This window comes from Lissotriton helveticus, chromosome 7 (genome assembly GCF_964261635.1).
Source record: "Lissotriton helveticus chromosome 7, aLisHel1.1, whole genome shotgun sequence".
In the NCBI taxonomy this organism is placed as follows: domain Eukaryota; kingdom Metazoa; phylum Chordata; class Amphibia; order Caudata; family Salamandridae; genus Lissotriton; species Lissotriton helveticus.
Genome location: NC_136068.1, coordinates 574,300,202 through 574,326,565, shown reverse-complemented (window position 1 = coordinate 574,326,565; position 26,364 = coordinate 574,300,202). Strand labels below are relative to the sequence as shown.

Sequence of the window (26,364 nt, the reverse complement as noted above, 5' to 3'; positions counted from 1 at the left end):
ATGGGAATCTAAAAAACGTAAAACTCTAATAAAAAGATTTAAACAAAAAAATGGTATGGTTTAGATATGACTGATTCGCTGGGCCGGTCTATTTCAATGACGGTGACCTTGAGGCATCTCACCTGGCTTCACACGACTGGCTTTTCGGGGGATGTCCAAACCAATTTGATAGACATGCCTTTTGATGGAACTCACCCTTTTTGGGGAAAAGGCAGACTCAGTCCTGGTTAGGTTCAAGGACTCTCGAGCTATGACCAGATCCTTGTGCCTCTCCTCCACTCCTTGTGACCAGTCTTCTTTTTGCCCCTTTCAATCCAACGGAATGGGTTTCCAGCCATGTCAGCCATATCCTAGCCACTGTCCCGCTCAGACTGCCCAAGCAGTGCATGGACGCAGTATATTCTGTCCTCGAAATGAAGGCCAGAAGTCATCTACCACACTGCCCCTGGCAGCCGCAGCTTCCAAGCACTCCTAGGCTGATTCTGCAGTACCACACTACTCCAGTGGGTGGGAGAATTCTTCATCATCTCCTCCGCTGGTGATCTATAACAACAGACAAGTGGGTCTTGCAGATCGTCCAGGAGGGCTTTCCTTTCTTTTCCTCCTACTATTTTGCCGAATCAGGAACGGCTGGTGGAGGATAACTTAAAGCTGCTCGAAGAGGAAGTTCCAGTTCTTTTGGCCAAAGGGTCTATAGAAAGGGTTACAGTTCCAGAAATAGGCAGTGGATGTTATTCCCACTACTTTCTGATTCTGAAGAAGAACCAGGGGCTTTGGCCCATTTTGGATCTTTGAACCGTCAATCTCTTCCTCAAAAAGGAGAAATTCAAAATGCTCATATTGGCTCAGGTCTTGCCTGCCTCAGACCATGGAGACTGGATGGTGGCATTGGACCTGCAGGATGGGTATTTTCACATTCACATCCTGCCGGGCCACAGGCGTTACCTGTGGTTCAAGGTAGTCCACAAGCACTTTCAGTTTACCGTTCTCCCCTTCAGCCTTACCACTGCCCCTCGGGTGTTCACCGAGGTGATGGCAGTGGTTGCAGCTCATCTGCGCAGGTTAGGGGTTTCAGTCTTCGCCTACCTCAATGACTGGCTGTTGACGGCGTCCTTGCCCCACGCAGTTGTTTCCCACCTTCAGACTACGGCGGACCTTCTGCATTCGCTGGAGCTCTCTATAAACATGCCGAAGTCACACCTGACTCCTTCTCAGATGCTCTCTTTCATCGGAGCTGTTCTGGACACAGTGCAGTTTCAGGCTCATCCTCCCGAGCAGCGAGTCCAGGATATTCAGATTATGATTCCAATATTTCAGCCTCTATCCTGGATTTCAGTGAAGTTGACTCTGAGGCTGTTGGGTTTCATGGCCTCCTGCATCCTGTTGGTAATACACGTGAGATGGCGTAAGTGGGCTCTTCAGTGGGACTTGGAGTTCAAATGGGCACAGCATCAGGGAAATTTCACCAACGTGGTTCAGATCTCGGAAGGAACTGCGAAGAATCTGCAGTGGTGGTTAGCAAACCGATATTGGGTCAAAGGCAGACCTCTCTCCTTTCCCTAACTGGATCTCACAATCGTGACGGATGCATCACTTCTGGGATGGGGCGGCCACTTGGGAGAGATGGAGATCAGGGTTAACTGTTCTCCTTCGGAGGTGGAGCTCCGCATAAATGTGTTGGAGCTCCGAGCAATTCGCTTGGCATTGAAAGCATTTCTTCCCTCTGTCAAGGGGAAGTTGGTGCAGGTGTTCATGGACAACGCCAACGCCATGTGGTACTGCAACAAGCAAAGCGGGGTGGGGTCATGAACCCTTTGTCGAGAGGCCCTGTGTCTCTGGACATGGCTGGAACATCAGGGCATAACCCTGGTGGTTCAATGCCTGGCAGGTTCTCTGAACACCAGGGCAGACAATCTCAGTCGTCGATGCCTAGTGGATCACGAATATCGTCTCCAGTCGGAGGTGGCGCAAAGTCTCTTTCAGCAGTGGTTAGAACCTTGGTTAGATTTTTTCACCTACGAAGAGAACACGCAATGTCTGCAGTACTGCGTGCTGGAGTTTCCAAGGCTATTGCGTTTTATCATGAGTGGAGCTCAGGCCCTTTGTATGCCTTTCCACCCATACCACTCCTGCCCAGGGTTCTGAAGAAGATCAGGAGCAACCAGGCCCAAGTCATCCTTGTGGCGCCAGACTGGGCAAGGAGAGTCTGGTATCCAGAGCTTCTGAGCATGAGTGTCGATCCTCCGATCTGGCTGCCTCTTCGGGAGGATCTTCTTTCACAACAGTAGGGGAGGGTTTCAACCCGAACCTGTCAACTCTGCGCCTCCATGCGTGGAGATTGAGATTGAGCAGTGGCAGTTCATGGCTTTTGACCTTCCTCCAGAGGTCTGTAATGTTATTCTGGTGGCCAGGGGGCCCTCCGCTAAGTCGGTATACGCCTCGCATTGGCAGAAAATTGTATTCTACGGTACAGAAAGGTCTATTGACCCTCTTTCTGCTTATCTTTCTATAGTTCTTTTGTTCATTCTGACCCTTTCCCAGCAAGGCTCTGCTCTGGGAACTCTCAAGGGTTACCTTTTTGCTCTGTCTGCTTTTTTGCATCTGCCTGACCAACCTTCTCTTTTTGAATATCCTATTGTAAATAGATTTCCAAAAGGGCTGGTTCACTTGTTTCCACCCACACCTTTTATTATGCCACAATGGGACCTTAATTTGGTCCTCACTTATTTGATGTGTGCTTCTTTTGAGCTTTTGCACAATTTTCCCCTCTGGCTGTTGACCATCAAAACAGCTTTCTTAGTGGCGATTACATCGGCCCAGAGGGTGGGTGAGTTACATGCGTTATCCAGCTTGCCTCCTTATTTTATGTCTTATCCGGACAAGGTGGTGCTGCACACCAGGGCATCTTTTTTACTACTGGTTGTGACTCCATTCCAACTGGGTCAGTCTATCACTTTGCCCACCTTCTTTGCTCCCCCATATCCCTCTAAGGAGGAGGAGCGTCTCCACCGACTAGACCCAAAAAGAGCGTTGTCGTTCTACCTTGACCGCACAAGAGAGTTCCGGGTGGATGACCAACTCTTTGTGGGGTATGTGGGACAAAGAAGGGAAAGGCAGTGTAGAAAAGAACCAACTCTCGCTGGGCTGTTTTCTGCATTAAAATCTGTTACGCCTTGGCGAAGAAGCAGCCCCCTGAAGGATTAAGGGCGCATTCCACCAGGGAAAAAGCTGCGACTACAGCTTTGGCTCAGGTGTCCCAGTCCAAGACATCTGTCAGGCAGCGACGTGGGCATCATTGCACACGTTTGCAAAACATTATTGTCTTGATGGTTAAATGTGCAGGAATGGGCATTAAGCCCGCTCAGTCCTGCAAGACCATTAAGTCTAGTCCGTGAGTCCGCAACCTGCCGCGGGGATGGTATGACTTGAGTATCCGATTAAAAGGGAAGGAATCTGCTGCTAGAAGTCTCTATCAGATGAACAAGTTACTTACCTTCAGTAACGCATTATCGGGTAGAGACTCTATCTAACTGCATATTCCTTACACCCCATCCATGCCTCCACGCTTTGCTGACAGATGTTGTAGGATTAGGGTTTCTCCCCTTTCAGGGCCCTAGTTTTGAACATGTTTACATCAGTCACTTCGTGGTTCTGTGCCAAAGTGGAATGGCATGGTGAGCAAAAAAACGATGAATTTAGGCTCAGATCTCTGTACTGGGGTGAATGTATGACATTGTTCTGCATTATGCCCATCAATTGTTCCATGCCACTGGAGTCAAGCTAACCTGGCTGATGAGGGCTGAAAGCCTGAAACCGGTCCTAGGATGCTTGCTTCCATGCCAGGGAGGACCTGGCCTGTCAGTTCGGTCTGGGCTGTTCCCATGGGGCACAGGGTCAAGACTGATTTGCATTTGGCTGGGTCCAAACTGGGGTGGCGTAGTGGGCAAAAGAACGATGAATTTAACCCAGATCTTTTAACTGGGGGAGAATGTTTGCATTGTCAGCATCCGTCCATAATTTGCTTGCTGTAACACTTTGCATCACAGCAAATGATGATGTGGCCTGGGGTGCCAGATGATTGGACATGTTGCAGCTCGCTCTGCATATGAAAGCCTGGGTTCTTGCAATTCGCTACCACATGCCTCGAGACTTCAAAATGACTTGTTTATTGGCAGTGGAGGTGACGCTTCTTTTAGTGACTCTGTAGATCCTCGTGTGCTGGCTGTGTATTGGGAAACAAGTGTTATAGTAAACATTTCAGCATCTACTGTGGAGGAGACCATTGAGTCCGATGGACCTGTAGGCTGAGGCACACTAAAGCTCTAAGCCTCATCATGAGTGGCCCGAGTCATATGTGATTATTACCAATCTGATAAACAACAGATAATGATTGAATATTCTGAGTTTTTGGGAGAATAACATGCACATTTTGGTACTTGCCACACCAAAATCTTCTTCTTAAGGAAATTACTGTATACTACTCTCCTTGTAAATTTGCCAGATCTTATCTGCCAAAATTCTTTATCACCCTCAATAAAGACTAGGTACCATATAACACAACTCACAATTCCAGTCCAACCCAGATCAGGTCTCCAGTGCTCTATGGGCTCTTTCTGTCCACAGGTCTCCATGTAAAAGCTCATAAATAGCAATTTATAGGGTTAACAAGTGGAAGTCGAGGACTGGCAAAGTAGCTGAGTCAGAAATGAAGACAAGGAAACAGAAATTATGAAAAGCAAGATTAAAAGAGATAATAAAAGAGTGCAGGAGAAACTAAACAAAGTAAAAGTAACAATTTGAGAAAAAAAGTGGGGAAGAAACAAAAGGAAAAAGATGGGGAGGGGAAAAACATGGGAATGAAGTAAGGTACATTGGGGCACATGCATGAAAGGTTAATTTTGTGATTAACAATAAGCACTTTGTTTAGAAATCGCTATTTAGTAATTGCAAAATGCAAAATGCAATTCAACAAAACAGACAGCAAATATAGATTCTCTAATTGCGATTCCTTAAGAATCGCAAACCCAATTAGGGAATCGCTATTTGCAATTGGGTTTTCATTCTTTCCTTTGGGCCTCAAGGCCCATAGCTGAGAATGGTATCGCAATTACCTAAATTGCGATTACCTATTTGGTAATTCCAAATTGGCTAATGTAAAGACAAGGGTGCCCAGGGGCCTAAGGCCCTCCTGAGGTGCCCGTAACCTAAAAAGCTGCACATGCAAGTCACACAAATGCCCTAGGGGCATGTGTGCGCCACATGGCACTTTGAAAAATGCAGTTTTGTACATTTTTAAAAGTATGCACATGGTTACCATCAATTTGAAGTTGATGGGTATTAGCATTTCCTAAATGCACCGTTCGCATTTAGGAAATCCTTCTTGCATGTTCATTAGGGAATCGCAAATTGTGCTTCCCTATTTGAATTTACAATTTATGGAATCGCTATTGCCTAAATTGCGAATTTAAAAAACTTTCATACATTAGAAAAGGCCATTTTACGATCACAAACAACTGATTTTTGCGAATCGCACTGTTTGCGATCGTAAAATAGCTTGATGCATGTGCCCCAAAGTCCTCCGAACAAAATAGGTGTATCAGCCTCACCACATAGCCAGCCCAGAACTGCCTGGAATGCATTTCGCTTTTTGGGCAAAGTCTTTTTAAAAAGTTGCTGTAGGTTGCACTGATTGTCCCTTTTTCTTAAAAAAAAAGTTTGCAGGGGGAGAATATCCCTTTTTCAAAACACCCTAGCTTCTTATCACTTATAGGTAAGGCAGGACTTACTTGTTTCTCTCACTTGATGCTTTGAGATATGGTTCAAAGTGAGGGGTATTTAAATACTTTAATTTTCTGACTACTCACTGGTGACAAGGCTTGGTCATTGCTTGTGCTGCCGAATGTTTTTATGCTTACAGTCTTCGACGTACTGTCAACTAAGTAATGAAATTGTATTCGGTTTTATCAAGCTCAGAGTTGTAGTGATTGCTGATCTTTATCTTTCAGATGTTTTTCATTGACAAGGGGGAAGTCGAGGTGCTTTCAGATGATGAAAAGCAGGTGGTGGCGAAACTCAAGCCTGGACAATATTTTGGAGAGTGGAGTTTGGTTTTCAAAGAACCACGAATGGCCACTGCCAGGTATAAAGTATTAAAGTGCAATCATTCTCCTGTCTTTCTTTCATAACATAGACATTGTAATTTTTAGACACAAGAGCTGAAATCTTGCCTTATCATGGAGTCTAATGTATCTTTGTGATGTTAAAACGGCAGGCAATTGACAAAGTTCTCATGCCCTTTATTTAGACCCTTTTGGACACACTCTTTGGCATGTGGGCAAAACCAAGTTCTGAGCCCCCGGTCAACAAGCATGTCTTCATCGCCACCGACCAACTCCGTGCAAACCTGAATTTCTTGCTCAGCATCCAACACTGTAGAGCTTTGTGGTTCAGGCAAGTTTTCTTCAGCCAGCCATGCTCTGCGCTCAGCGAACGCCAGCTACCTTCTTGGCTAATCCAACTATGCTGTATAGTACGTAGACACTCAGATCTTACCTGTAGTCCCAGATGACTTGCGAGCATCTTTAGCTCAAAATGTTCAGTATGAACTGAATGCAGCTAAATTTGTTATCTTGTCTGAATTGGACAGACTGATTGCTTTGGGGGAATGATTGGAATGAGTGTAGAGTGTAGAGCTTTTGCGCCATGTTCGAATGAGATCTACAGGCTTCTTAGGGGGTATCCAAGCATCCTTAATGAATATGCCATTAAATGGCTCTTACCTCTTTGGTGAGAAGGCAGATTCGGCCTTAGACATCTCAGTTGTGCTAACTTATGAACCGGATAACTCAAGCTGTTTCTTCAAGGTATCAAAAGAAGTGTTACATTAAACCTAACTTGATTCCCAACTCAAATTTAATGTAATTTTTAAGTAAATGGCAATGTTAGAAATGTGCCACTCTGTTGCCAAAGTTTTCCAGTGACCTTTTAAGGCTGCTGGCCACGAGACATCCTTCTTGACTCCAGGGGAGAAGTGTGACCAACTCTCAAGAAGGAACACAGAGGACCTGCCTTTGGAAGAGGTGTTTCCTCTTCCTTGAAGGAAGGCGAAATAGGGTAGGAGCCCAAAAGGCAAGCTATAAAAGGGAAGCTGCCTATGAAGAACAAATGGTGGACACACACGAGAGGGGCTGCTATTTTGTTCTGGTAAACAGGTTAGCGTCAGGGACAGAAATGGGGAAACAGTTACAAACCAGTTTTCCCAATGGTTTAACACCTCTAGTGTGGGCTACCAAGCTCCACATACTGAGAAAGGGGTTCTGCCATAATGGGAGTGGGCAGACTATTGCATTCTGGGACAACTAGATGCCACACTTTGCAGAAAGTCGTAATTAGATAGGTGGGGACCTGGTAGCCCAAAGGCTAGTTGTCACCCCATCCCCAGAGGACAAGTTGTGGGCATACAAATGTGACCCGTGGCAGCCAGACCTCAAATAGGGCCCGATTCACAGAATGAACTTAAGACTAAATCCTAAACTTACTACTATTTGGTATTCACAGAATGCACTTACTTCTTTCGGGATTCACAGAGTGAACTTACTACTTTCGGGATTCACAGAATAAACGTACTACTTTCGGTATTCACAGAATAGATTTAAGACTACTAACTCTAAGTCCGAAATGGGGCCGGAAATTCCGGCCCGAGGGCGGAGCTTCTGGCTTGGGGGCGGAGCTTCTGGGCCGGAGGCAGAGCTTCCGGCCCGGAGGCGGGGCTTGCGGCTTGGAGGTGGAGCTTCCGGCTCGGAGGTGGGGATTTTAGCCATGGCTGAAATCTCCACCTCTGGGCCGTAAGCTCCGACTCCGGGTCGGAAGCTCCGCCTCCGGGCCGCAAGCTCCGCCCCCAAGCCGGAAGCTCCGCCTCCAGGTCGCAATTTCTGTCCCGAGTTCGGACTCAGAGTTAGTAGTCTTAAATTTATTCTGTGAATACCGAAAGTAGTAAGTTTATTCTGTGAATCCCGAAAGTAGTAAGTTCACTCTGTGAATCCCGAAAGTAGTAAGTGCATTCTGTGAATACCAAATAGTAGTAAGTTTAGGATTTAGTCCTAAGTTCATTCTGTGAATCGGGCCCCGTATGTCTGCACTATAGATTTGAGAGGACTGGAGAAGGAATGTCCTGCTGTTCCCTGGACCCCACAAAGTGAGGCTGCACCAAAGACTGGACTGCACCTGCTGATACTTGGGCCAGCAAAGCGAGGACAGTGCCTTTGGTGCCTTGCTCAAGGAAAGTTGTCCCTGAACAGCAGAAAGAACAAGTGACTCCATGAGTCAATTGGCTGACTTCCTATTACAGCTGAGGGCCACAACAGCTGAAAAAGACTGCCTTAGGTAGGTTATAGCTACAATTGCTTGATCATAACTGACCGCTGAATTGCCATCTAGGAGACTGAGTCTCAATGCTCAAAAGTTGCACCTGAGTCTGCTGGACCTGGAGTCTGAGTGGTCTGCTCACCCATGACTGACACTAATCTCATTTAAAAGGAACTGCTGGTTTTGCTTTAATTGGAGAAGTGTCAACTAGTTTTTGGTGGCCAAGTCAACCCACCTTGTTCGTGGACCAAGAATTGGCCCCAGAAAGACCCCTGTCACCGCATTAGCATCCACATTATCCTTTAGCATCTTCAGCATCCTGTATCCCTTGCTTCTGATAGAGACATCTAGCTGCACAGTCATTAACTTTTGAATTCTCCCTAATCACCAGTCTGGATCTGGAGATTTTACAGCAGTACCTCTGGTACCTCTGCGCACCGAGGGATGGGGTTGTATTGCTCTGTGATGATGTCGACTCCAGTCATGATGTCAGTGGAGCCATATAAGTCCCCTCCAGCACACAGATGTCAATTTCTTCTTGTCCTTGCTGTAACCGGATCCAGAGAAGTGGTTCCTCAGGTCTGTGTTTTTAACCGGCTTGATACCTTGTTGTCGGTGGAACAGTGTGCCTCTGTCTATGTCTACAGGCTTCAAACCTTGTGGGTCTTGTAGGCGACAAGGCATTGATTGATCCACATACAATTTGCATGTGGTATAAAGGCGAGCACCACAATGTTGAGGATTGTGGCTCCTGCCATAAACTGAAGCTGAGCCACTCAAGGAGCAGCATCTGAAGTTGATGGTGGCACATGTGTCACAGTCCTTGGAGGCTTCCCATCCTCGGTCTTCATTGTTCCAGGAAGAGCGTTCACAAGGTCCATCTAGGAGCTGAAGCCGATCTGGAGGATCTCGTAATCCAGGGAAGTCAAAAGGTAAGGGACAGTTAAAGTCGCAGCATTCTTAGACTTCACCACGTGGAGACTCCATTTCCCATGGCTCCTCCCGCTCGATGGTTGAGAAGGCCGTACGCGTCTCCGCACCACGTCTCTCACAGTAGCGGTCGGCAGTAGGAGTTACTGCAGGGCGGTGACGTGGGCAGGGGGAGGGGCAGGGTGGGGGGTAGTAATGTATGGATTACGGAGTTTTACAGGTAAGTAAACATTTAAATAAATAAAACGAATTTCGTGGCGCGCACTGCATCACATTTGGTGATGCAGTGCGCGCAACGAAATTCGTTTTATTTATTTAAATGTTTACTTACCTGTAAAACTTTGTAATCCATACATTACTACCCCCCACACTACCCCTCCCCCGGCCCACGTCACCGCCCTGCAGTAACTCCTACTGCCGACCGCTACTGGTCTCTCAGTGTTTACAGGAGCCGGGCCATTGATTGCTCAGAAGAGGGAATATTATAATTCCTTACACCTTATCTTTGGGACTCCATCTCCCTCTGGAGCACCTTTTGGCCCAAGGAGATGAGTGAGGCACCGTCGGGGGGGTTTGTCCTCTGTGACGGTTGAACCGTTGAAGTTGAAGGGTCAGCGCTGGTCGACATCGACTGGTGCCACCTTGGCAAAGGTCCACAGTCCTTCGGGATCTCAGCCTACAATGCCGTACTTCGGTCAGTTGACTCCGGCACTGACGTCGGCAGCGATGGTCAAAGTTGCGTCTCCTCCTCCGTGTAGGCGTCGTATGATGTCGGATGTGGAGTCGACTATTCAAATTGAGGGGAATATGCAGGTTTTAGTTCCTTCACAGGAAGAGGTTGTGGAAAGACAGCCTGTGTTGATTGAGGTAGGGCACTTTCAGCCCATTCCCGACAATAATGTGCTTCAGATGGAGGGAGCTGGTTGTCTGCTCTGGGGGAGACAAGTCTCCTGGATCCTTCACCAGCTTCAGGGTTGCATTCTCCCAATGGCCTTGCTATGGAGGCCAGTACCTACTTTGCACACATGCTAAGGAATGTGGTTACAGATTTAAACTTGTCACTTCCTACAGTGCAAAGGTCCACAGAGATGGTTAGCAGGCTGCTAGGCTTACCATAAGGTGTTGTATGGACACTACGGACTCTGTTGGTTGCGTCATGGCATCGGCAGTGGCATTAAGGCATCATACTTGATTGGAAACTTCGGGTTTCTCGGAGGCTGTCCAGTCTACTTCGGTCAACATGCCATTTGATGACACCCATCTTTTTGGGAGTCAAGCTGATGCCACGTTAGGATGCTTCACTGATAGACAGAGGTCTTCAGAGTCATGATTTTTTCATTTTCTGTTTTTGATGTAACTTGTCTTTCTGCTTGAGATATAGACTATTTCTTTATAAAAGAGTAAGCTTTGTTAGGGCATGCTACATATCCATTGTTGGTTTGACCACTTGAGTTCCTGCGAGGGCAGGTGTTTTATTCTCAGCATTATTTTCTCTGTTTTAAGTTAGTATTGATTTAGATGACCGAGGGAGGTTTCCCCTTGTCTCTTAGCCTCTGAGGATGAGCTTTGTGCTCAAGAGGTTATTGTCAAGAGATATATCTTCTTCTATTAAAGATTTGCTGTCACAAGCTTCTTTGAAGCAGTTCGGTATGCTAAAATATGTGTGGTTTTGACCTTTCATTGTCTCTCATAGAGAAATATTGGTATGCCAGTGGTAAGTCTAGTATAAAGGGACACTGTGGTCTTTACTCGTTAGCGTAATTAGCGTAGTATGTCCTCAATATTCTAGTGGTGTCCATATTTATTATGGCACTGGTGGATTCAGAGCCTATGCTTTGTATTCTTTTGGATACATGCTCTTGTGGTTCATCCTTCATAAAAGCCCCTTCGGTTATGTGTTTTATTGTGCAGGTTGTTTTCTCTTTCTGAGCGGACTGTATATTTATGATAAGTGCTTCAATTTTTGAAGAGTTTGCGCATAAATTTAGAGTTCATGGTTTGTTCTATGGAAGACCGGAGTTAATGGCCTTCTCCTCTGGGGGAGGTGATAGATAATTCATTTTTTCAAACTTGGAGCATGACTAGGTGAACTCTGTATCTTATGATGTGTGATAAGTACTGTCGGAAACAATCTGATGGAGATTTTCAGCTGCAGATGTCTTACCTGGTTTCGGTCATACAGTTCATGGTAAGAGTTTTTGGGCTTTATAGGAAGCTTTTCTTGTTATTCTCCTACAATGCTTTTTGTATCTGTTGGGAAGTTATATATTACCTGTCCTCTTGGGATATGTGTCTATTTTCTCTGTGCTTCACAGTCCTTGAGAAATCATGGCTGTTGCTTCTTGAAACGGACCTGAGATCAAATATTGTTTCATATCACAAGTGTTGTTGCTTGCACTTGTTGCTGACAAGGATTGATTTTATGTATGATTTCCTTTTAATGTTTGGATTTTTCCTTATGTTTTTTATTGGTACTGCATTAATAAGTGTGTTCCCTTTTGCAATATACATATTTGGTTGTCGTTTGAAAAGAAAAAAAGTACAGAAAGAGGATTCAATGTTACTTGTGGTTCCTTCTCTTTTCTCTCTTGCCTGGGTACTTTGAGGGTGCCCACGGGTCGGAGTCATGTTCAGACTGTCAGACCATGTCACTAAAGGTCATGAGGGGGCAAGCTTTTTAGATACTTGTGGTCCTGCAGTAAATATTGGTCAGCAAAATTCTATGAGTTGTCAGGCCACTCGGAGTCTATTGTGACACAATTGTATATATATATATTATAAATATGTCCATATAATACATCTTTGTGGCTAAATTTTACACAACTGGCATAATTGATTGATTTGATTTGATGTCGATTTGTACAGCGCGAATTGCTGCCCGGAGGCGTCCAAGCGCTAAGAAAACCATGTACCCGCCAGAGAGCATATGCGGGAGGCAAGGGAAGAGTTAGTTGGGCAGACTGAAGAGAAAGGTTTTCAGCTGTTTGCGAAACGTAGACATATTGGGGTTGGCTCGGAGGTTCAGAGGTAGGGCGTTCCAGGCCCTGGCAGCATTAGAGGAAAACGTCCTGCCTCCAGATCTAGACCTTTTTATTCTGGGAGCCATTGCGAGGAAGGTCTGACTGGAGCGGAGGCTCCTGCTAGGAGTATAGTGGGTGATTAGGTCACGAGTAATCGTGGGGCCAGTGTTCCAGAAGGCCTGGTGTGCTATACACATTGCCTTCAACATAACTCAGTGGCGCACAGGTAGCCAGTGGAGGCTTACCAGTCCGGCCATCACTGATTGTCTGCGGGGGAGCTCGAGCAGAATGCGAGCTGCGCAGTTCTGCACTATCTGGAGCCTTCTCAGAGTGTATTCTGGGGCGCCGAGGTAGAGTACGTTATTGAAGTCAAGGCGTGACTGTATTAATCCCTGTTTGGCCGCCTGTTTGGCTTCCATGGGGAGGAGAGGGAGGATTTTCTTTAACATCCTCATGATGCCAAAACAGGTGGCTGAGAGTTTTGTGGCTTGTACGTTGAAGGATAGAGATCTGTCCAACCAAACTCCGAGACTTTTAATGTTGTTTTTCGGAGTTGGAGGGGAGCCCAGACAAGGCGGCCACAGGGAGGCAGACAGGCTGAGATCTGGTGGGCCTAGGAGCATTAGCTCGGTTTTGTCCCCATTCAGTTTTAGGGATGATAGGGACATCCAGGTCTTCACCTCCTCTAGGCACTCTCTAAGCCCGCCTGGCGCAGGCGGGTTGGCTTCCTGCACCAGTGAGACCACCAGCTGCGTGTCGTCCGCATAAGAGATGATCTTAACTCCAAATGGACGGACGACATCAGCCAGTGGCCTCATGTACAGGTTGAAAAGTGCCGGACTTAGAGAGGAGCCCTGGGGGACTCCGCATTTCAGAGATTTTCTAGTGGATACAGACTCGCCATCAAACACTCTAAAGGATCTATCCTCTAAGAAGGACTTAAACCATGACCAGGCTTTGTCCTTGATCCCGGCCCGGGACATATGGTGCAGCAAGGTGTTATGGCTGACCGTGTCAAAAGCCGCGCTGAGATCAAGGAAGATCACTGCCACTGATCCTCCTTGATCCAGGATTTTCCTGGCTTCCTCTGTGACCATAAGGAGGGCGGTCTCAGTCCCGTGTTTCGGTCTGAAACCCGTTTGGGTGGGATCCAATAAATGGTGGTCTTCCAAGAAGTTTACCAGCTGTTGGTTTATGTATTTTTCTAGGAGCTTGCTTGCCCATGGGAGCAGGGAGATGGGACGATAGTTAGACAGGTCAGATGGGTCTAAGTTAGATTTTTTCAATAGTGATCTGACCATGGCCTGCTTCCATGTGGTCGGAACAGTGCCAGAGGAGATTGAGGCGTTTAACACCTCCCTGATAATGGGCAGAGTAACCTGAGAAGCTGCCATTATTATATCTGGCGGGGCTGGGTCATTAGGGGATCCGGATTTCACTTTTCGTGCTAAGGATGAACAACGATATTAGATTCAAATCTCTTTGGTGTTATCTTAGTTTGTTTAAAGTACATTATGTAAACTTCAAATGGTCGTTTTGTTCAAACAAAACTCTTTATACCATGGAAGTATTATTGTTCATCTTTCTTTTGGTGTTCATTCATCTCGTTATAATGGAATGAGTTCTGAGAATCCTTCTTTGGATTTTATCAGGTCAAGTTTTCTCTGATTTCTCTTTATTGTTGGAATGATGCATATTACATGACTTTTGTTTTGCACTTGGGCCTTTTGGCCAGCAAGTTCTCTTTCTCCTTTGGGGATAGAGGTTAATGTCTGAAAACTGACAAATGGTTCTTTAAGATTTTTTTCCCCTTTTTTCCTCAAAGGACTGATTCTCTGGGGCCTGCAGAGTTGTTTTATATTTATATGTTCTGTGACAGTGATCATGGATTCTATTAAGAGCCAAGCTCTTATTTTGCTATTCCTACGTACAATTGGTCGGTTGTTAGTTATGATCAATTGGTTCTCTTTGTGAACTTTGGTAGGATTAGTTTGCAGATCCACTTCCAGGGGGTATAGCAATGGTATTTAATTCAAAAGTTAAGGAATCTGTGGCTTGATGTCTCTATCTAATGTAAAAGTTACTTACCTTCAGTAATGTAATATCTGGCAGCGACAAAGTTTAGCCGCAGATTCATTAACTCCCTGCCCATCCTCCCAACTCTGTGAATGACCTATGAGTTAAGGATTAAACCCTTTTTCAGTACTGGTTTTATATACCGGCGATCACTATCTCAACTTATGTTGGTATTCAACAGACTACTTGGCCTGGCAACATAGGTTCTGCTTAGAAGTTGCCATACCATCCATTTTCGAATGTGTGTGGTCAGTAGGGTAGTTGGTATTTTCTCTTTCACACTGGATTAGACACCAGGTGGCAGTATTGATTTATTTGTTCCTTCTTTGACAGGTGTGGTTTGATATCATCATACCTTGTAATGGAACTATCAACATGCCACGTAATGGTGTGATTCAACAAAGAGCTTAATGTAGATTTTATAGGTTTTGTTTTGCTATTCCCATGCCATTCATTACTATTGATGAATGGACTATAGATTGAACGGTTTTCTTCCCTTACATGTGGGTTATTCACCAGAGCACAGGGTTTCATGTAGCCCTGTATTTCTTTGTTTCTTTTGAGGTTTTCTTTAAAAACCATGTCTGGTATTAACATACCATTTGATGTTTCTTCTTTATTAATGTTTCAAAGATTTTTTATCTTTTTTGCATACTGCTTCGACAACCAGTTTCTATAGTGGCTCCGCGTTCTGACGCAGAAGTTTTCACAGAGGAAACTGATGGCTGCACGCCAGAGGGGATTTATAGGGTTCCACTGATGTCATGACAGAAGTCGACGTCATCACGGAGCCGTACAATGCCGTCCCGCCGCACGCAGAGGTACTGCTGAATAATTTCCAGATCCAGAATGCCACCTTGGTGGGAGAATTCAAAAGTTAATGAATATGCGGCTAGGTTGAGTCTCTACCATATATAACGTTACCGAAGGTAAGTAACTTTTACATTGGGACCATTCCATTGATATCTATGGCCATTCGTCTATAGAGCCTGGAATTGGACTGTGGACTGCTCTGACTATAAGGTAACTGTCCTTCCAAGCATGTCTCATTGGCCCCTGTGCCTCGCTCCTTGCTGGAGGCGGTCACCCAAAGTGGGCTGGAGTAGTCAGACACAACTTTACAATCGTCCATTTGGACAGAAATGCTGCTGAAGTCAGCGAGAAAAATGCGCAAAACAATTGCTTGGCAGTTGAAACAAGCTAGCATAGAGGAAACATTGAGAAATATCTATGGCTATTAGCACCCAATAAAAGTAAGGAATTTTGGAGCCATGTCAATGGTCTAAATGGCGGCCACCACACCCACAATGCCGTACCTGCCAACAAATGGACTTCTCACGCAACCAGCCTATATGTTGACCAAAATTCAACTACGCCAAGCATTGTGGATGTAGAAGACAACCAATATGAAGATAGTAACAAGGCGGATCCTTTCCAAACAGAAAGAGAAATTCTAACAATCCTCCAGGGAATCAGGAAGGACGGGGTGCCAGGGCCCAATGGGCTGCCTGGGCACATTTTTAGGGATGATCATGATTACTGGGCACCCCACATTCAGGGCTTATTCAATCATTGTTCTAACATTTCTGCAGTACCGGATTCATGAAAAGGCTCCATCCCACAACCCATTCACAAAAAGGGGGACGCCTCCGACCCCGGGAATTATAGATTGATTGCATTACTAGACGTGGAAGGGAAGACATTCGTCAAAATGCTCTTGAAAGAGCTAGAGTCTTGGATTACAAAAAAGCATATAATCCCGCAATACCAGACCGGCTTTTGGCTGAACTCGTCGACCATGGACAACGCCATCGCCCTTTCATACCTGGCAACTAAGGCAACTGGGGGCACCACCCCTCCGTTATATGCTTGTTTTGTGGACTACAGTGCCGCCTTCGATGGGGTTGATTGAAACATACTGTGGGCAAAATTGGCTAAGTGGGGTATACCGAGGAAACTCCTCGCGGCCGTTTTATCACTCTACACTGGCACCTGGGTGTGTGTTAATCTCACTAGCACATGTGCAACTGCCAAGATCTCCATGAACAGGGGCTAAAACAGGGCTGTGTTATCGCCCTCACCCTGTTCAACTTATACACCGCAGACCTGGGAGAGGCCCTTTTCTCCAAAATTGGGTCATCTCAGATTGCCAATCATGCAGTATACGGATGATCTTGTTTTATTGGATCAAACAAGAATAGATATGAAAAAGGCATTAGAGATGCTACACAAATACAACATGGAAAATAAACTCATAGCTAATGCACCAAAGACGAAAGTGTTGATCTTCGGCCACAAGTCAAAAAAACTATCATTTGTATGGCAGCTAGGCCCTCTAAGGATAGCTACGACCAACATGTACACCTACCTGGGAGTACAATTTGCATACACCTGCAGACCAGTACTGCAGGTTAAAGCACTGGAGGCAAAAGCAGCCAAGCTAACATATGGCTTGTGCAAATTACATCACAAGCTTGTAAGCCATCCGACGGAGGGGATCCGACGAGTAATGCAAGCCAAGCTAATGTCTACACTCAGCTATGGCCACCTTGCCTTCCCTGGTCTGCTGACCAAAAATTTGGAGGGCCTATACATAATGGCTTATAGAAAAGTTTTAAAGCTCCCATACACGACTAGGCATTCACTGATCCAGCTAGAGTTTAACAGCACAGCAATGGACATTGAATGCAAAAAAGATATAGTCAAATTTCATCACAATGTGATTAATGCATGCCAGGGCACAATTAGGGCAGCGCTACAGGTGGTCTTTACAGACAAGAACAGTCGCTGGGTGAAGTACTTCTTGATGGCCAAAAAAAATTGGGACTACCAGCTGATCTCTTAACAGACATACCATTAACAAAGCTTAGTCTAAAGAACCTGCTAAAAAAGTGTGGCAAGAACATCTCGAGGCAACAAGACCTTGAACGGATCAGATCTGTTGAGGGTGCAGAAGGTCTTATTAACTCATATGAAACCACTGCATGCCAGCCCTATCTAAAAGCCAATACATGCTTATAGAGCTCACTGGAAAAACTGGTTGTCAAGTGGGACTGGATGTTGTTTGTGCCAATACCACACAGAATCCGCGGAACATGTCATCTGCTGTTGCCCAGCTTTGCTGTCCCCAAGGCAATTGTACTTAAGATCCATGTTCATTTAACACAGCGTAAGAACAAGCAAGGAGGCCTTAAGGCAAATTTTTTTACTCCACTATAGTCCCGATGGAGCTTGCACATATTGGGAAGTTTTATGCGGCTGCTGGAATGACTTTACAATCGGCCCGAGAATTGACAGTTAAATACATTTCGATTCACGGATCACCAGCACTCGCATTTGCCCAGCACTGCATTTTCAATACTATTACTGTCTACATTAATTTTTACTAGTAACAGGATATCCAATAGACAGCCCTTCGTGGTGACGTAGCTTTATATACCCTCTGCATGTCAAATCCTTCTTGTGTTTTAATTCTAAATGCACCTTTTTTTGCACCATGTTACTTATGTACTGGTACATTGAAGCATCTCTGCATTTTAACCCCCCTTTTAGAGTTTTATCTATTTTACCTTTACCTTTTCTAATCTGTATCTGCTTGTTCTGCTTTTGTAAAGGATTTTAAGTAATCATGTAATGAAGAGATTCTGTCAGTAACTTTACAAACGTTTTCTAAAGTTTTTCAAGTAGCCTCTAACCGTGGCAGTTGTCAATCCTTGTTTGCGACTTGTATGAAAAGTATTGATTTATTATGCGCCTAATAATTTATATCTCTGGAGGATTCAGTGAATTTTATTAATTTTGGTGTCTAAAAATTCACAACAAATAAGAGCTATTTTTATGAATTGGTGGCCTATTTTCTTTGTGTCGTGTTTGTATCTTGTTGAACTATTTTGATACTTCTAATTGCTTTGCACTTGCTCCTTTGATAAATCCTGACTGCTCAAAGCCACAGCTACCCAGGGTTGAGCTAAGGTTTTGCCAACTAGCCTTCCTGTACCCAATACAGGTTTTTGAGTATTGGTGAGGTTGCACAGCTACACCATATTCCTCGCTTTCCTCGCATTCGTGATGAGGACTCGAGCTGCATTCCTGCCTAAAGCAGTAACACTTTTTTCTGTTGGTCAATCTATCACCCTTCTGACCTTTTTTGCGTCAATTGACCCCCATAAACAGGAGGCGAGACTCTCTAGTTTGGATCCCAGGAGAATAATCTGTTTTTACAATGAACATACCAAGGACCATCAGTTTGATTATCGGTTCTTTGTGGGCTTCCCAGAAGCAAAAAAATGCAAATTAGCTCAAAAATGATCCATATCTAGGAGGATAGTCCTCTGCATTAGAGTCTGCTATGCATTAGCTAAGAAGCAGCCACCTTAAGGATTATGGTATCATTCCACTCGAACTAAGGCTGGTACTACTCTGCTGGCATTTGGAGTGCCTGCTCTGGATACCTGTCACGCTGCTATGTGGGCTTCAGTGCACATGTTCACAAAGAACTATTGCCTTGACAGTCAGGTCCATCCGAATGTCATTTCAAGCTATTGGTCCTTCAGGGTTTTTGATTCGAGTCATTCCACTGACTCATGTTCTCTTGAGGTACTGCTTTGATATCTATTCTCAAGGTAACAAATCTGCAGTTAGAAGTATCCATCAGAAAACAAGTTACTTACTTTGAGAATTTGCTCTCTCTAGTAAATACTCTTCCTAACTGCCGATTCCTCATCACCCTCTTCTCTGCTCCAAGAAATGTGTTTTTTTTCCATCTCAAAATGTCTCACTCTAGAGAGCTGCATTCTGGTCATGCCAGTTTGCTCATGGACTCTGCGTCTAAGGTCACAGACAATCCTTTGAAAGGAACTGACGTCAGTGTGCATGAATGACGCCCATATGCAGCTCCATTCATCGCTTCAGGAATAAAATGGCATTGATGTGGAGCAGCACAATGCCATTTAACAGTGCGCAGGAGTACTGCTCTTGAGTATTCCACATCCAGTGCAGCACCTCAGGAATATTCACAAGTTGAGGAATCTGCTGTTAGAGTATCCACCAAAAAGAGTTTTACCGAAAGTAAGTAACTTGTTCTTCTGATAGAGACCTCTAGCTGCAGATTCCTTACCTTTGAATTTCCCAAGGCGTCAGGAAGATTCTTTCATTAGCAGTACCCCAGTGCACTGGTAGGTGGCATTGATTGGCTCCGCATGCATTGTCATCATCATTCCAGCAAAAAATGATGTTGCAGTACCACTATAGGCGCCTCTATAATTCTTTTCTTTTCACGCCAGCACTGATCCGGAGAAGAACTACCCCTTAGTCACTATTTGACTGGATTTTTTCAACATTTTGTTGAGAGTTTTTGAGGCTTTTTCCTTGTGTGTTAGGAGTATGTCATCTAGAAAGACGGGATTCAAGCCCTGTGGAGCTTGTCATCAGCCGATGTTGATGATGTACCCAGATCACACCTTGTCTGCCTCTGGTGTTTGGAGCGAGACCACGACCTAAAGTGGTTCTCCCATTACCATGTCATGATTCCAAAATCTTTGAGGGAGCAGTCTCCAAAGCTCATGGTGGGCCGGCATGCGACTCTGTGTAAATTGAGGTCCCAGCCAAAAGGAAGTTCATGAGACTGGTCACAGAGCCCAAAGTTATCATCATCTTACTTCAATTCCTCAGGACACTTGAGTAAGTCAAGGCACAAGAGAAAGAGCAAGAAGTCAAAGTGGTCTTTGACTTCTTGTCTGTCGGCCCACGTGATGAGGGAGTATTTGCATTCAATGCCTGGTTCCTCGGAGCCTGTACCGGGGCTGACTCTGTGCCTCCCCAACTTTCTTGGAGCTGGAGCAACCCCTACTCAACTGAAAGAATTCCATGAGGTTATGAGCCTCCTTTTTGGGTGGCCCAACCCCTCTGGCATGCCTTTGGACCCCGCTGAGTCAGAGGCGCCCCATCTGGTCCCATTCCTCTGGCTCCGGCTCCAGTGGGCCCCAGGGATCCATTCCTGGATCCGTACTGGCACTAGCCATACCATCCTGACCTTCCCGGCCCCGATGGTGACACTACTGGCACCCACTGGTGGCGCCATCCCCATTTTGATTCCCAACTCCGACACAGTGCTGGATGGGAGTCACCTGAAACCATCAGGAGCCTTGCCTCCTAGATCAGAGCCTGAGACCTGTTCCCTAGCTCTAGGCCTCAGGGAAGAATGGGAGGGGTCACCGGACCCTACAGAATCACAGTCCTATGGATTGTTGTGAGGTACTGGGTGAAGCCAGCGCTTTGGATACCGGTATGTTTTCGCTCCCTACCGTGGCTATGGAGAAAAGAGCCTCATATGTATTGGTTGTGCAGAAGTAGGCTGAAATCCTTAACCTTCAGTTTCCCACGGTGGCAGTCAAGACTAACATCTTGATAGAAGTGTTACACTCAGAAGTTTCCTCATCTGAACCCTTACTCCCATTCAATGACGCCCTTACAGATGCCCTTTTGGGGACTTCGTCCAATCCCAACACAGTGGTTCCTGTGAATAGGACGATCGCTGCCACCTCTGCCCTGCCACTGGGGATCCAAACTTCCTCACCCAACGTCCCACCCCGGAGAGCCTAGTGGTCCAAGCCTCAGCGTCCCATAGTGTGTTCCCTACTGCTCTCTCAGACAGGGAATCCAAAAGACTCAATCAATCAATCAATGACACTTGTAAAGCGCGCTACATACCCGTAGGGTCTCAAGGCGCTGGGGGGGGGGGGGGGGGGGGGCGCTACTGCTCGAACAGCCAGGTCTTCAGCTTCCTCCTGAAGGAGAGGTGGTCTTGGGTCAGGCGCAGGTCGGTCGGGAGGGAGTTCCAGGTCTTGGCAGCCAGGTAGGAGAAGGACCTTCCTCCTGTAGTCGCTCTTCGGATGCGGGGGACGGCGGCGAGGGAGTGGTTGGCTGATCGGAGGTGGCGTTTGGGAGCGTAGAAGTTGACTCGGCTGTTGAGGTAGCTCGGGCCTTGGTCGTGTAGGGCTTTGTGTGCGTGGGTGAGGAGGCGGAAGGTGATCCTTTTGCTGACGGGGAGCCAGTGAAGGTCTCTGAGATGTCCGGAGATGTGACTGGTTCGTGGGATGTCGAGGATGAGTCTGGCTGAGGCGTTCTGGATCCGCTGGAGTCTCTTCTGGAGCTTGGCGGTGGTGCCGGCGTAGAGGGCGTTGCCGTAGTCCAGTCGGCTGGTGACGAGGGCCTGGGTGACGGTCCTCATGGTCTCGGTGGGGATCCACCAGAAGATCTTCCGTAGCATGCGTAGGGTGTTGAAGCACGCCGAGGAGACGTTGTTGACTTGCCTGGTCATGGAGAGGGAGGAGTCCAGGATGAAGCCCAGGTTGCGTGCATGGTCTGTTGGTTTGGGTGCGGAGCCCAGGGCGGGAGGCCACCAGGAGTCGTCCCAGGCGGAGGGTGAGGGTCCCAGGATGAGGACCTCCGTCTTGTCCGAGTTCAGTTTTAGGCGGCTGGTCGTCATCCACTCGGCTACCTCCTTCATCCCTTCGTGCAGGTTGGCTCTGGCGGCGGCGGGGTCGTTGGTCAGGGAGAGGATCAGCTGGGTGTCGTCGGCGTAGGAGATTATGCTGAGGTTGTGTTTGCGTACGATGGCCGCGAGGGGGCTCATGTAGACGTTGAAGAGGGTGGGGCTCAGAGATGATCCTTGAGGGACGCCGCAGATGACTTCGGAGGCCTCTGACTTGTACGGTGGTAGGCGGACTCTCTGTGTTCTTCCGTCGAGGAAGGAGATGATCCATTCCAGCGCCTTGTCCTGGATTCCGATGTTGCTGAGGCGCCGTACTAGGGTGCGGTGGCAGACCGTGTCGAATGCCGCGGAGAGGTCTAGGAGGATGAGGGCCGCTGTTTCTCCATTGTCCATCAGGGCTCGGATGTCATCGGTGGCAGCGATGAGGGCGGTCTCGGTGCTGTGGTTGGCTCGGAAGCCGGACTGTGAGGGGTCGAGGGATCCGTTCGTCTCGAGGAAGGCGGCCATCTGCTTGTTGACGGTCTTCTCGATGACTTTGGCTGGAAACGGGAGGAGCGAGATGGGGCGGTAGTTCTTGAGGTCGGTGGGGTCCGCTGTTGGTTTCTTGAGTAGAGCGCTGAGTTCGGCGTGTTTCCAGCTCTCAGGGAAGATGGTGGTGTCGAAGGATGTGTTGATGATGTCTCGCAGGTGGGGTGCGATGACAGCGTCGGCCTTGTTGAAGACGTGGTGAGGGCAGGGGTCGGTCGGAGATCCGGAGTGGATGGAGTTCATCGTGCGGATGGTGTCTTCGGTGCTGATCGGGGTCCAGGCGTGGAGGGTGGTAGTGGGGGGTGGTTGTTCGGTCATGGTGTGCGTTGGTTGGTTGTTGAAGCTGTTGTGTATGTCCGCGATCTTGTTGTGGAAGTATGAGGCGAGGGAGTTGCAGAGGTCTTGCGATGGGGTGATGTCGTTGTTTCCTGCGCTGGGGTTGGAGAGCTCTTTCACGATGTTGAAGAGTTCCTTGCTGTTGTGTGCGTTGTTGTCCAGCCTGTCCTTGAATGCTGTTTTCTTGGCGGCGCGGATCAGCTGGTGGTGTTTCCGGGTGGCAAGCTTGAAGGAGGTCCTGTTGTCCGGTGTCGGATCCCTTCTCCAGACTTTCTCGAGGGCTCGGCAGTTCTTCTTGGAGCTCTTGAGTTCGTCGGTGAACCAAGGGGCCTTCTTGCTGCCGGGTCTGCTGGGCGGGGTCCTCAGTGGGGCGAGTTCGTCCGCGCAGTTGCTGATCCACTTCGTGAGGTTGTCGGCGGCCTGGCTGGGGTCTGCTGAGCTGGCAGGAGGGTGCTGGCTCAGGGAGGTGGCGAGCTGGTCTGCTGTGATCTTGTTCCAGCTTCTGCGGGCGGCCTGTTGTTGGTGGTGGTGGGTCGTCGTTCTCTTGAAGGTGAAGTGGACGCAGCTGTGGTCCGTCCATTGAAGTTCTGTGGCGTGGCTGAAGTCGATGTCTGTGCTGGAGGAGAAGACTGCGTCGAGTGTGTGTCCGGCGAGGTGGGTGGGGGTGGACACCAGTTGCTTGAGTCCCAGGTTGGCGAGGTTGTCGAGCAGGGTGCTGGTGTTGCGGTCGTTGTTGTTCTCCAGATGGAAGTTGAGGTCTCCCAGGAGGATGTAGTCAGCGGAGGGGAGGGCATGCGGGCTGATGAAGTCGGCGATGTCCTCGCTGAATTGCGTGCGCGGTCCAGGGGGTCGGTAGATCAGGGTGCCTCTGAGGGTGGTGTTCGGGTTGGTGTGGATCTGGAAATGCAGGTGTTCGGCGCTGGTCAGGGTGTTGTCGGTGCTGGTCGTGAGACGGATGGTGTTCCTGTGGATGATGGCGATGCCTCCTCCCATCTGGTTGGCGTTTCGGTCCCTCCGGACGATCTTGTAGCCCTCTGGGATGGCGATGGCGATGTCGGGCGCTGAGGAGGCGTTCATCCAGGTCTCCGTGAGGAAGGCAACGTCAGGGGCTGTGGCGTCTAGGAGGTTCCAGAGTTCGATGGCGTGTCTGTGGACGGAGCGGGTGTTGAGCAGGATGCACTTGAGGTGGGTGCTGCTGGTGTTCGACTTGGCGGGTGCTGGTGCGAGGCTGGTCCGGATGCAGGAGAACTTGCAGGCGTGGCAGCTGAAAGGTCCGTGGGTACGTCGTGGAGTGGCTTGATGGCATTCTGGGAGTCGGCCGGTGTTGAGAGCGGTGAGGGTGGCGGCGGAGTACGTCAGGCGGGTCGGTCGGGCTCTTCGGGGGCCAGGGGTCCTGGCACTGGGCGCGGTCCAGGCGCGGACGGGCGCAGACGGGCTTACCTTTGGCGCGCCTTCGGCGCACAATCGGCGCACCCGCTGCGCGTGACCGCTGCGCGTTCGCACGGTCGCCATTTAAGGCGAAGTGCGCGGGTGGGCGGAGCAGCTGGGAGGCGGGAGCGGGGAGGGAAACAGAAGAGAAAAGGGGCGGGGCTAATGGCGGTGGCGGGAAGCGGGAGCGGAGGGCGGCGAGGTAGGCGGGGAAGCAGGAAGGAGACAGGCACAATGTACAGAGGAGTTCAAAACACGACGAGAAAACGGCACATACAAAAAACAGGCAACAATTCAAGTCAAAAACGGGGGAAAAAACAGTAAGCACACGATCTTGGGCACAGGAAGAAACAAGCACAAATTACTGACAAAAACGGGCGAAAACCAAAGGAGAGCGCTCAGGGCGGCAGCGAGGCCGGCGCTGAGGCAGAGGCAGGCACTGGGGGCACACGCAGCAGCTGGTGGCCGTGCGGCACGGGGGTGTCCCACAAGTGGGTCACACTCACCTGCGTCGCACGGTCGCCATTTAAGGCCAAGTGCGCGGGTGGGCGGAGCAGCTGGGAGGCGGGAGCGGGGAGGGAAACAGAAGAGAAAAGGGGCGGGGCTAATGGCGGTGGCGGGAAGCGGGAGCGGAGGGCGGCGAGGTAGGCGGGGAAGCAGGAAGGAGACAGGCACAATGTACAGAGGAGTTCAAAACACGACGAGAAAACGGCACATACAAAAAACAGGCAACAATTCAAGTCAAAAATGGGGGAAAAAACAGTAAGCACACGATCTTGGGCACAGGAAGAAACAAGCACAAATTACTGACAAAAACGGGCGAAAACCAAAGGAGAGCGCTCAGGGCGGCAGCGAGGCCGGCGCTGAGGCAGAGGCAGGCACTGGGGGCACACGCAGCAGCTGGTGGCCGTGCGGCGCGGGGGTGTCCCACAAGTGGGTCACCCCCAAAGACTGGACTCCTTGGTGAAGAAGATGTTTTCTTCTGACGGCCTATCATTGTGGTCTGTGGATACCGCGTTCCTTTTGGATCATTACTCTCAAACTCTGTGGGACACAATTACACAAGTGCTGCCACTGGTCCCAGAGGAGGCCCGAGTCGTGTTCTCTCAGGTTGATGGGAGAGATTCAGCAAAGTTCACAATAAGATGTGGACTCGACATGACAGACTCCCTAGGCAGAGCGGTTTTATTGACAGTGAACCTGAGGCGCCACGCCTGGTTGAGGATGACTGTCTTTTCTGGGGATGCCCAGGCTTCCCTTATGGACATAACCTTTGATGGCATTCGTCTCTTCGGAGGCAAGGCAGATTAGGCATTTGAGCGCTTTAAGGACTCTCAGGCTATGACCAAGTTCTTGGGCCTTTCTGCTGCCTCAAGTCACCCCAAATCTGCTTTTTGCTTCTTCTGTGGCTACAAAAGGGGCGTTCAACCATCCCAATTCCCACCCCGCCACTGACCTGCTCATGCTCACCAGGCACTGCATGGCCAAGGGCGTGGTAAACTACAGACCTCGTCGGTTAGGTAGCAAGCAGGCTGGTCAGTCCACCATCCCCCTGGAAGCTGCGGCCTCCAAACCTTCCTAACCTGTCCCTTTACCACATGGGCATCCAGTTATTGGCAGGATTTGCCTGCCCAACTTGAAGTCCATAACATCAGGTGGGTTTCGCAGATTGTCCTAAGGGGCTACACCCTCCCTTTGAGAGTACCCTTTCCTCCATGCTATCACATGTCCGGCTGATGGAGGTTCATATGTCCATTCTCCATGAGGAAGTCACTGATCTCTTGCCAAGGGAGTCATAGAGAGGGTTCCAGTGCCAGATGTAGACTGTGGTTGCTATTCCCCCTATTTTTGGATCCTCATAAAGGAAAAAGGCCTTCATCCTATTCTAGATATCCAAGCCCTCAATTTCTTCCCCAAGAAGGAGAAATTCAAAATGCTCACATTGGCTCAGGTCTTGCCTAATCTGGACCCAGGAGAATAGATGGTAGCGTTGGACTTGCAGGCCGCCTGCTTTCACATTCCCATACTGCCTGCCCTCTGGTGCTATCTGTGGTTTGTGGTAGGCCATGAGCATTTTAGTTCACCATGCCCACTTTTGGCCTTACCAGCACCCCTCTGGTGTTCACCAAGGTGATGGCGGTGGAGCTGCTTATCTGTGAAGATCAGGGGTTCTGGTCTTCCCCTATCTCA

At 48.2% G+C, this 26,364-nt stretch overlaps 1 protein-coding gene across 8 annotated transcripts in view; it reads left to right on the top strand.

Annotated features, from left to right (window-relative positions):
• Positions 1 to 26,364, top strand: part of LOC144768773 (uncharacterized) — a 9,320,023-nt gene that overhangs the window by 8,488,151 nt on the left and 805,508 nt on the right. For all 8 annotated transcript variants that reach the window (XM_078652700.1, XM_078652694.1, XM_078652695.1 and 5 more), the window contains one exon: positions 6,006 to 6,139. In XM_078652700.1, coding sequence (XP_078508826.1) covers positions 6,006 to 6,139 — 134 coding nt within the window. The remainder of the gene's footprint in view (positions 1 to 6,005; positions 6,140 to 26,364) is intronic.